General features: G+C 39.6%; 1 protein-coding gene across 1 annotated transcript; it reads left to right on the top strand.

The window, feature by feature from the left end:
• Positions 1–444: 444 nt before the first annotated feature.
• LOC307201547 (olfactory receptor 14I1-like) lies at positions 445–1434 on the top strand (the record flags this gene model as incomplete). The annotated part of the gene is made up of 1 exon (XM_079950820.1): positions 445–1434. One exon carries the CDS (start codon positions 445–447, stop codon positions 1432–1434), a length of 990 nt encoding a protein of 329 aa, XP_079806946.1.
• Between the last annotated feature and the right edge of the window lie 11378 nt (positions 1435–12812).

The following is a 12812-nucleotide window of genomic DNA, read 5'->3' as shown; positions in this document are numbered from 1 at the left end:
TATGACCTTATTGGACACAAATGACACTGCTGGGAGCCATAATTAGGAAATTTTGTGCCATTAGTATGTGGATGACACTTGGGTTTATCACTTTGTTCCATCTAAAACAGGAGATGTGGTTCAGGCGCTATACTGGTGCTTGGAGACAGTGATGGGCTGGATGTGGGCCAATAAATTGAAGCTGAATCTTGAAAAGACAGAGGTGATATGTGCTCTGAGTTCTCAAGTCTAGGAGATTGGGGAATTGCCTGTTCTGGAAGGGGGAGGTCTATAGTTTGGACGTGCTTCATTGTCACTGGAGGTTCAGTTAGCCTCAATGATTAGCCACAACTATTTTTAGTTCTGTTTTATTTGTCTCTAATAGCACTTCTTAGACAGCATTATATTATTACAATATTCTGTTGAAATTAAGAGATACCACTTGTGATTCTTTTTACAGATAGCATGGATGTTAGCAAGGATCAAGACATAGCTAACCAAACTACTGTTTCAGAGTTTCTGCTTCTGGAATTCTCAAAAGTTCAGAAATTACAAAGTCTACACAGCATCCTGTTCCTGGTATTGTATTTGGCAACTGTAACAGGGAATCTTTTAATAATCTCTGCAGTAGCCTTTGACCACCACCTGCACACCCCAATGTATATCTTCCTGTTGAACTTGGCCATGCAGGACCTGGGCCAGGTTTCAGTCATCATCCCTCAATCCATGGCCAATTCCCTCATGAATACTAGACACATTTCTTATTCCGGATGTGTTGGTCAAGCCCTATTTTTCACCTTCTTCTTATCTACTGATTTTTTCCTCCTCATAGTCATGGCCTATGATCGGTATGTTGCTATCTGTAATCCACTGCAATACCAGGTGGTGATGAACAGGAGAGCCTGCACTGAAATGATCCTTACTGTATGGATCACTGGGTTTCTTTATGCAGGTTTGCACACTGTCAGCACTTTTGCAACTCCTTTCTGCTCCAATGTTGTCAATCAGTTTTTCTGTGAAATCCCACAGTTAGTAAAGCTTTCCTGTTCTAAGAAAAATCAGATTGAAACTGGAGTTCTCCTCTTGTTTTCTCTCATTGGGTTAGGCTGTTTTATATTTGTTCTTGTGACATATGTACAGATTTTTAGTGCGGTGTTAAGGATGACATCTACACAGGGAAGACAAAAGGCCTTCTCTACCTGCCTTCCACATCTCATGGTATTCTCCACATTTATGGTCACAGGCTTGTTTTCCTATTTGAGTCCCATGACTAATACAGCAACACATTTAGATTTAATTTTTACAGTGATATATTCCATGGTCCCACCTTTGCTGAACCCACTGATTTACAGCATGAGAAATAAAGAGATCAAGGCTGCTTTGTCTAATTTGTTAAGACTAAGGACCACTTCCAATAATATATTATTTAGTTTTCTTCTCTGTGTGCGGATTTAAGTGGCACCCTGATTTTTCACATTGGTATCAATGGGACCAAAGTGAAACTAACATAATTTATCCAATCAAATTTCTAATAATAATAATAATAATAATAATAATAATAATAATAATAATGCATGTCAACACTCTTCACTTCATCACAATTAGAGATGGAGATTAAAATATTTTTTTTTACTGAGAAACTACCCAGGTCACACTTTTCAAACCAAAGTCTGGAATTAAAGAAAGCCGTCATTCAAAATGTGCAGTTATTTGATTTTTTTTACATGCAGTTCTCAAACTTCATTTCTCCCACTAAAAAAAGTAGTCATGGGGCAAAAGTTGGAGCATCACCACTGACACTTATTTTGAAGAACAGAACATGACTCTTAGGGCCAAACTAGTTGTGATGTGTGTATGTATTAGGAATCATTAGTAGCATGGCAGATGTGAGGTCTGCTACATTTGGGGAGGGGAGTTTTAACTCCTTTCCCACCCACACATTCCTACCAAAAAGTGTTTCCCTTCCCCAAGTTGCTTTTGGCTTATAAAGGAACATTCTCATTGATGCCAATGGAAACATTCCTTCCAGGTCCAATGGCAAATTGAAGGGAGTGATTTTTATCAGGACCTTGACATTTGATGAAAGACGTTAACCCTCTCTTCCCTGTGTGTTGCAGTCCTAATGAAAATCATTCCCTTCCACACCTGCAATTAACAGCTGCTTGGTTCAGTGCTTAGATAGAAATTTGAAATCATTAACTCTATTCAGTCATGTGTTAATATGATTATCTTAGTATTATGCTGCCTGTTATTATGCTTTTTAAAAAGGTAAAGGTAAAGGACCCCTGACAGTTAAGTCCAGTTGTGAACGACTCTGGGGTTGCAGCGCTCATCTTGCTTTACTCGCCGAGGGAGCCAACGTTTGTGTGTAGACAGTTTTTCTGGGTCATGTGGCCAGCATGACTAAGCTGCTTCTGGAAAAACCAGAGCAATGCATGGAAACACCATTTACCTTTCTGCCAGAGCAGTACCTATTTATCTACTTGCACTTTGGCGTGCATTCAAACTGCTAGGTTGGCAGGAGCTGGGACCGAACAAAGAGAGAACACACTGTCGCGGGGATTCGAACCGCCAACCTTCGGTTTGGCAAGCCCTAGGCTCAGTGGTTTATACCACAGCGCCACCCGCATGCCTTCATTATGCTTTTTATTATGTTTTTATTATTGATGCTCCATAAAATGTGTTCTTAGTGCAATCCCTGGTCCTGAGATCTTTTGATAAAGTAATATAATAATAATGTGTTCAATTCACCAGCTAGAGTGCACACATTATCTCTGTAGAGACATTAGAGCATATCTGTAGAAAAATTCTATGACCAACCACTTCCATTCAGTTTATGGGGAAAGCTTTGCTGTTGGTGAAATGTGTTGACAAATGCAATGGTGTGATGGACATCTGCAATTTGGTGAATATTAACCTTCATTGACAATTCCAGCCATTTTAGGGGACAACATAAAATTTCAGAAATTTCTGCAACCTTGTAGGAAGTCACACTTCAACTAATTAAATAATTTTATAATATTTTGCTGATTTGTTTCTGGAAAAGGTAATGCACCTTTATAACATCTTGGTAAACAATGTAAACACACTTTGTGACATGCTCTTTTCTTACATTAAGACTGCACTCTTATGGACAGTTACCTGGGACTATTAACCATTGAACTGAATGGAACTGACTTCAGAGTAGATGCATATTGGATTGTGACATAATGCATTCCAAGAAGCACCACTCCAGGAAAACAACAAAATACATCCTCACTGCAATCATTTATGAGTCAGTGTCAATACATATCATACAAAAAGCAAGATTCAATGAAAATTTTCACTATATAAACAGCTGATTGAGAAACAATAGGACTACAGAGCTGGATGGTTGCCTATGTTACAAATAAAACAGGAACCAAGAATATATATTAATTAAGAACAGTTACTGATAAAATAATGACTTGTTTTATCATGTATTATTTGTGTTAGCTGTGTGGAACACATTCATAAAAATAAAATGGACTGGGTTGAACTATATGGTAGCACTGCAGTAAAACCACTGCCCCCATTTTAAATCCTAGTGTAGGACCACTGTCCCAACTCAATACTCATAGTAGATACATTTTTTTTCTAAGGTTCTTGGTTGCTTCCATTATTTCGCTTTCTTAGCTGCTCCCTGTGATTCAGCTCAGGCTTCAGCAAAATAATATAGCATTTGGGAGAGAAGATACAGCCTAGTAACCCAGCGCTGGAAGCTAAAATAGAGAAGATCTCCACAGCCACCATGTATTTGCCTTTGGTGCTCAGGTACGTTGGTACAAATGACACCCAAACACTGCAGAACACTAGCATACTAAAAGTGATGAACTTGGCTTCATTAAAACTATCTGGCAACTTCCTGGCTAGGAAAGCCACAGTGAAGCTTATAACAGACAGAAGTCCCATATAGCCCATGACAATGTAAAACATGTTGACATATCCTTCATTACATTTTATGATGATCTTTCCTGCTAGTGACTGCATGTCAACATCTGGAAAGGGGGGAGAGATTCCTAGCCACACTACACAAATGACTCCTTGAACAAGGGAGCAGGAAAGAACAATTGAACCTGTCATTGTTTTCCCCACCCATTTCCTCATGCTGGATCCTGGCTTGGTGGCCTTGAAAGCCAAAACCACAATGATGGTTTTGGCCAACACAGAAGAAACAGCCACTGTGAAGATGATGCCAAAAGCTGATTGTTGTAGAAGACAGGTCACCTTCTTTGGTTTTCCGAGAAATAAGAAAGAACAGAGAAAGCAAAGCAGGAGAGAGATCAGAAGAGTATAGGTGACATCCCGGTTGTTGGCTTTGACTATGGGGGTCTCTTTGTGCTTAATAAAAGTTCCTAGCACCAAAACTGTGATCAGGGAAAGCATAGCTGAGAGTGAAGCTAAACTAATCCCTAATGGTTCTTCATATGACAGAAAGCTCACAGCTCTGGGAATGCATCGATCTTGGCCTTTGCTTGGGTACTGATTTTCTGGGCATCTGAAACAATTGTCCATGTCTGGGGGGTAGAAAAATATTTTAGTGCCAACTTATGTAAGTCCTTTGGGGAAAATATCACAATTACTTCTGAGGTGGATTTGCTGCTCGCAGAGTTCTAGCTTTTCATTCCATGTACAGAATTGGTTATGTGAGAAGACATTTTTATATTAAACATAGAATCATAGAATTTTAAAGTTGAAATGGACCCAAGGGTCATCTAGTCCAACCCCCTGTAATACAAAAATATTTTGCCCAATGTGGGGCTCAAACCCACAATTTGAAGATTGGGGACTCATCTATACAGTTGCAGATAAAATGTTTTAAATGTGTTGTAAAGTGCAATATACAATTAGGCCACTAAATGGCGACAGTGAGCTATGCTAAATTTAATTTATTTTTCAAAACATTTTTTTTAAAAAAATATTTTCACAACATTTTTATATGTGTATATATTCTACCTAAGAGTCTTATGCTCTACCAACCTATAGTCCAGAAAGCTTATGAATAACAGTATGTAGTGATTATTATTATCATTCTTAGAAGTGATTGAATAATATTATTTTTATGCTAGTTCTTTATACTGATTAATGCACATTTAACGCTTTACTTTGTGTTTTAGCAAATCCTCAAGTGCATTTTTGTCTTTCATGTATTGAATGCTGCCTTGAGCAAGAACAGCAACTCTAAAATAAATAAATAAATTAGTCTGCTGCTAGGTTTTTTGCTATAGTTTTTAATTTTCTTTACACACTCTTATTTAATTAATTTGAGTTATTACTGTTATTTTAATTGCTGCAATTCATTCTGAGATGGATTTAGGGCAGGCTAAAAATATTATGCAATAAATAAAAAAATAAATGCATAGGGTGACAACACACACATAATTCTGCATGTATTCATTGTTGCAGGACATTCTAAGCAGGGTTTCTAAGGTATTTGTAGAATGCAGATAGAAGCAGTTGTATTTGTAGAATGCAGATAGAAGCAGTTGGATTCTAAGCTGGAGACACTCATGACAATTTGCCTTGTTTCCATTATGTTGGAGTAATTTCTCTTTCTACACACATTGACAATATACCGTATTTTTCTCTCTATAAGACGCATCAGACCACAAGATGCACCTAGTTTTTGGAGGAGGAAAACAAGAAAAAAAAAAATATTCTGAATCTCAGAAGCCAGAACAGCAAGAGGGATTGCTGCGCAGTGAAAGCAGCAATCTCTCTTGCTGTTCTGGCCTCTGGGATAGCTGTGCAGCCTGCATTCACTCTATAAGAGGCACACACATTTCCCCTTACTTTTTAGGAAGGAAAAAAGTGAGTCTTATAGAGCAAAAAATATGGTAGTCTGTGACGGCAATACATGATTCTTGACTAATTGTCTGGGTTGATCATGATTAACAGTTAATCATGGAATTCTAGATTTCCCAATAATATTGTCAGATAAAGTCTGATTCACACATCAATGTACACATGAATTCTCTTATCATTTGATGACCTACAGATAAATGTGTAAAATGCTTTCATTGACAAAGACTGCATTTGAAGCAAGTACTCAGATTGATGAACCAGTTTCGAGGTGGAGTAAACTTGTTGTAACACCTTGGAAAGATGGCACAAACTTAACACCCTCACCAAGTACTTACAACCATTCAATGGTCTGTTAGATAAATTGGTGGTATGTGCAGTAAATGTTGGTACCACTAACCCTTTTGGTTTGAAATCTCTCCATCTGGGCATGGAACACAATCATAGCAACAAAACTTCACCCCTTCTCTTTTCTTCTTCTGATAACCAGGGTGGCAGGAGTCACAACACAAAGAAATAGGCAGCACCTATTAGCAAAGCAAGGAATATGATGGAATCAATGAGAGGAAAATAATCACCTTTTTAAAAAAAAACACACAAAATGAGTAAGCTGTTGACTCAGAAAAATCAAATTATATTGAACATTATTACATAGTACACTACTGAGCCCAATAGTTATGTTTCCAGAGAAGATAAATTACTTGTTTTAGTGCATTATTGTATAGAAACAGGCATGACTATAGATGCTAGAAAGACAAGATTTGGCCCTTAAATATGTTTTATTATACGTATCCACAGTCTTGCCAAATACAAGGCAATTATTGTGACTAGACTCAGGGATAAAGAGTTGAGACAAATGAAATGGATTAAAACGGGGCTACATTTTATTACTAATATGAGAAGTGCATAACCTAAAACCTCAGCCTTTGGTCAAATATCTTGACAATGGCAAAGGGTATAGTATAGAACTGGAGTCTTGTTACTCCCTTCTGGTGAGTAGAGAGGCCTTCTTGTTCCTGGTGCCCCATGACTCTGGGCACCTGCATCTTAAGAATGTTACATATCCAGCATATGGGCCCATAACCTAGAGTAGCTGTCTTCTGGAAACATTCTTCACCTTCAAAGGTGCCAAATGGTGTTCATCTATTCCCTTTTCTCTCATTAACTTCTCCAGCACCTTCCAAACACATCAACACATTTCTCTGCATCTACCGCTAAACCCCTATCCTAGCATCCAGTATATTGGGGGGGGGGAATGCACAACTTAGCCAACTTGTGGTCCTAAAGTAACTGGAAATCCTGCACTGGATAAAGGGGTAGACTGGGCAGGTGTAGGAAATGGCAATTGAGGCCTACAGAGATGTGGTATATGTTGGGATTTGTGTGCTCACCAGCTGCGTGATAGCAGCACATTGTTTACATCATGTGATACTTCTGATGTTACTGAGCGTGAGACAGGATGTCCTACACTGTTCTCAGGGTTGTGTTCTCAGTGTAACTTGAGACCTTCCTGTGGTTGCTGCAAAGGAGGAAGGAGTGAGTTGTACGGAGGCTGCTGAGAGAGCAGACATGATTTGTACTGGCTCCATGTACAGTGTACAGTCTGTGAATAAAGTAGGATGTTAGACTACTTTCAGACTGTTTCTTTCTTCTGCTGAGATGCAAGGGGAAAGTGAGTGTGCATCTCTCAAAAGGGAGGTGTCGCTTATCACCGGTCTCCGTGGACTGACCGAAGACCAGCAAGGGGCAGACCACCAGAGAGAGGCCTCAGAGCCTGGGAAGAGGAGTCAGCCTTTCCCAAGGGGGCCTCTCGCCAACAGTATAGACCTATAGACCCATGACCATGCTCCCAGATGCCAGTGTGTGTGCATTTCCCTCATCTCCCTCATCTCTGTATTTGGCTTGCCACAGCAGAACTTCCAGATGCCCCATTTTCTGACTGGAGGAAACAACTGTTTCCATGCAGAGATTTATATATTCAGCTTTCTTCTTTTTTACAGCTCTCCTTAGTTTCTAAGAAGGGATGTGATTGGCACTGTTGTCTAAACCACTGAGCCTCTTGGGCTTGCTGATCAAAAGGTCAGCGTTTCGAATCTTCGTAATGGGGTGAGCTCCTGTTGCTCAGTCCCAGCTCCTGCCAACCTAGGAGCTCAAAATATGCCCCAAAGTGCAATTAGATAAATAGGTATGGCTCCTGCGGAAAGGTAAACAGCATTTCCCTGCACTGCTCTGGTTTCGGTGTTCCACTGCACCAGAAGCAGCTTAGTCATGCTGGCCACATGACCTGGAAAAAACTGTCTGCGGAGTGGACAAACGCCAGCTCCCTTGGCCTGTAAAGCGAGATGAGCGCTACAACCTCAGAGTTGTTTGTGACTGGACTTAACTGTCAGAGGCCCTTTACCTTTACCTTTTTTTGTTTCTGGATGCAGTACAAGGCACTGGATTTATCAAGACAAATTATCATCCATTACATGGATCTTGTTATTCAACAAAGGATAGTCTCAAACATTGGCACACCCATATGGAGAATGGAAAGTAGCTCCCCAAAGCACCTCAAAACTCATACCTGGTTAAAGCTTCCATGCCACACAATTATATCTTCATTGATGACAAATTTATCTTCCATTGGAGCTTTGTGTTCAAACTTTCCAATTTTCACTCTAAGGAATGAGATTTGGGGAAATCACTAGGTTCACTATGTCAAGGTCAGCTTCCATTTCCTTTTTATCATTAAAGGACACAATTTCTTCTGCAGAATTATTAAACACAACGCCTTGAAGAAATGGGTGGAGCTAGTTGAAATTGGTAAAAATGAAACAAAGGGGTAATAACCTATATGTTTGGTGTCTTTGCATTAAAGAAACTTTATACAGAGCCTCTAAGAGGATGAAAGCAAGAATATTCCAAACAACAAAAAACTTGAATCCTATTACCCTAAACCTTAGTAAGAGCAGCAGCAACACAAGATCAAAATAAAAAGACACATATTATCTCAACTAGTCTAAAACAGTGGTGGACAACATTCAACTTTGACTGCAATGACTCTAAGTTGGGTGTTAGAGTCCAACAGCACTCAGAGGGGCACAGGTTTCCCATCCTTGTTCTATAAGGTGACTCTAAAATATATGAGCAAATTAAAATGTATTTTAGTACAAGAAGAAAAATAAAGTGGGTGGCAGATGAAGCTTCCTGAATGAGCAATCTTCAGCTATGGATCAAGAATGGAAAAGGCCATTTGGAATATTTTTGAAACCTCCATGCTGGGTTTTACAATGTTTTCATTGATTACAGTTGTTTGAAGTTTTATGTAAGTGCAGCCTAAACAACAGCAACAGCTGTTCTGCAATAGCGGAAGTTGGGAAATGTACACTTATTACTTGAACTTATATACTCTTTCTTCCCCAAGTGGTGCAAAGTTTCTAGTAAAGGTCATTGGGGTGGTGCAGGTTGGGTGGCATGGTTTGCAAGTGCTGCTGCTGCTTACCCAGGTGGAAAAGGGGAGGAGCAAGGTGAGAGGAGCTCAGCATGATGCAAGCATGGTGGCAGGAGTGTTGGATTGGCACTGTGCACACATAACATTAATCTCACCATGCCTCGAGCCTCCCCATCTTAGTACGTAGCAGTGGAACTTGCTGTATGGAAGCCAGGTGAGCAACACCTGTTCATCTCCACTCACCACTACCGGCACTTTCCTATGTTTAAGCATAATATTGGAGTATATACTTTATAATGGAATTACAGGAAGACAAAATGGGAAACCATAACAGTTTATAAAAAAAATAACGTGCACACCACCATTTCACAGATCAACAGGATATTGGATGTTTGATATTATCTCACTTTGTATTGAGCTTTTCATGATAACAAATGGTTGTCTCCAACTAAGCTTTACACAGAGTAGACCTATTGAAATGAATGTACCTAAACTAGTCATAAACATAGTCATAGGGATGTGGGTGGTGCTGTGGCCTAAACCACTGAGTTTCTTGGGCTTGCCGATCAAGTCGGTGGTTCGAATCCCTGTGACGGGGTGAGCTCCCATTGCTCGGTCCCAGCTCCTGCCAACCTAGCAGTTCAAAAGCATGCCCAAAAATGCAAATAGATAAATAGGAACTGCTCCAGCGGGAAGGTAAACAGTGTTTCTGTGTGCTGCTCTGGTTTCTGTGTTCTGTTGCGCCAGAGGAGGCTTAGTCATGCTGGCCACATGACCCGGAAAAACTGTCTGCGGACAAACGCTGGCTCCCTCGGCCAGTAAAGCAAGATGAGCACTGCAACCCCAGAGTCGTCTGTTACTGGACTTAACTCTCAGGGGTCCCTTTACCTTTAAACTCGTCATGTCTTTTAATTTGAATGGGTCTACTCTGCATAGGATTATCACTGAATGCAACCAGCAGAAAATTCATTATAGAAATGCTACCTCCCAAGCCCCAAAATCTTGAAGACTTCTCTTCTTTCCTTTTATTCTGTGAATGGATCTAGATGAATACATTGCATGGAAAGAATGCACCACAGCATAAACAGCATTATAGATGCTGTAGCTGTGGCCAGTCACAGCTATTTCAAACAGAGATCCAGGAAGACTTTCTAGCCTCTCTTCCCCTGTACATTCACTACCATCCTCCATCAGATCCTGGGAATTTGGAAATGAGCAGCCAAATATTTGCTCACAGAAGTCCTTGAAAAAGCTGTTTTCTTGTGTCCTGCAAAGTTTTATATTCTGAAGAAATTCCTTAAAGCTTGGAAGCTTGTGTGAGTGCGCTGTGAACAAAATAGCACCTTGGAACACTTGCAAATTTGCTTGGGCTTGAATGCTTGTTAATGCAACATCGATCTGGGCTGTCATGATCCACAGCTTTCTCCAAGACATCGTATTTTCTTTATATACAATATCTGTTATAAGAATTAACCATGAAATGATCATAGTTTCTCCATAGACAATCAATGTATTAGCTGTGCTATTTGTCAAATGTTGATTAATATTGAAGGCCATAGTGTTCATTTGGTTTCCTGTATGCCAAGATGCTTGCTTTGGAATTCTTTCTGCAAAGGCTGAACAGATGCCATTCTGAGAAAGCATTGGTTCCAACACCTGCAAGAACTGTTCTCCACTATCATCATCCGCAGCAAATAGCCCAACCCACATCCATCCAAAATGCTGAAGTAATCGGAGAATCCCCAGGTACTGATGAGATTCATTTGGAATCATGCGGTAAAAGGAAAATAGTTGCATTGTATCACTTTTCCCTGGGGCGAAGGAGCCATATGTCAGCTATAAAAAAATTTAAAATGTTCTTATTTCAGTGGTGCCTTTGTGATGGAAAACCTGTCAGTTTCAGTTTTTTTCCACTTTTAATAATAGTTCTTCACATTTCCTCACCAGATTTTTTTAAAAAATAGTCCGCATGAAAATTCATCAGCAATTTAGTGACTTCTCTAATATACACATTTTTGTGTGCAATGTTGCCTAATATATCCAATTTTTCAAAAGCAAATTCCCTTTAATTAATCATTTTTGAAAGCAACTTTCAGTAATATATGCATTTGTATGTGTGCACTTTGCTCTAGCATAGGCATATTTGAACACATTACTTTGCTGAAGAACTGCATTGCAAAACTTGCAGACGTGCAAATTTCAAAAGATGACTGTGTTTCAGTTTTCATGTGGTTTCAGAAAGTGCAGATTGGGTAAGTTTGCTGTTAAATACAAATCAACAAATTTTCTCCCCCATCATGAGCCATGCATTAGTAGAGATGTGCATGGGACTGCTTTGAATGTAAAAGAATTACCATGAAAACAATGCACTATCACTGTAAAATAAAGCAACTTGAAATAACAGCAGCTATTGCAATAGCATAAAAGCAGACTGTGGGGTACAATTTATGGGGGGGGGGGATAAGAAGGAAGGCTTCCAAGATGCCAGATTCTATTCCATGGCACCTGTTTTCCTAGTCTGTCTGAAGACATCCCTCATCAGGATATGTTCTATAATCATCACACAATATTTTGTTTTTCTGTGAACCATGCCTCTCTTTCTGTATGGTCTTTTAAAGTCCCCCAATCTCCATGCACAAATCCTACCTGTGGAATCTTGTAGAGACCTAATATGTCTGATATGTGAAAGGAGATGTCTGAGCCAAGGCCACCAATGACAGCCATCAGGTTTTTTTGCAAGTCACACCTGTAGTTGGGGGGAAATCTACGCAAATTGAAAAGCAGGTCCAGAGTGGTACGATAGGTCATCATCAGGCTGTAATAGCTGTCATAGATGTGGAAACCAAGTGTGATATTATGCAATATCTTTGGATTCTCATTGATCTCATTCACAGCAAACGCCAAGGCTAGGATGTGCTGGTATAACTTTGCCACCACTCTGCAAATGGAGTTACATTCTCTTTCACAAGAGGATTTTACAATTCATATGAATCACTTTCGCACTGCGATGGCCCACACTACATTTCATTAAGACAAGTCTATACACACAAATGTCATAAATTTGTTAGAGTTAAATGGGAGGGGAGTAAACGTCAGAGAAAAGCCAAAATGGTGATCAGAGGAAGAAAGATCAAATGATAACAAGGTGGATGGTAGAGCAGTGCAACACTGAGAGAATTGGTGAAGTACAACTTAAAAGCTGCATTGAATTATTTAGTCGCAATGAATGTATGGTGCTTTCTTTTATGAATCAGAGCTTTGGTTTGCCTTCTCTACCTAGAGGTGATCCTCCAAGGTGTTAGAAAATGATTTCTGTGAGCTTTGTTACCTGATAAGCTTTCAAGTGGTGCTGCCTAGGATTGCACCTTTTATATGCAAACAATGTGCATCATCAGTGACTATTTCCAATCCACCCACCATGGAAATGCCCTGAGAGAGAGCTCTCCTCTACTCAACCAGATATATGCTGCTTTAAACAACTACAATGAATACTGTGTCCACTATTAGTTTGTGCTCTATTTAAAAGAAAATGAATAAAAATATACTTTTCTGAAGTAAATTATACTATACTGTCATTCCT

This window comes from Podarcis cretensis (assembly GCF_951804945.1).
Source record: "Podarcis cretensis genome assembly, chromosome: 13".
NCBI lineage: Eukaryota > Metazoa > Chordata > Lepidosauria > Squamata > Lacertidae > Podarcis > Podarcis cretensis.
The sequence above is the reverse complement of the archived record's forward strand: the minus strand, read 5'-3'. Positions and strand labels throughout refer to the sequence as shown.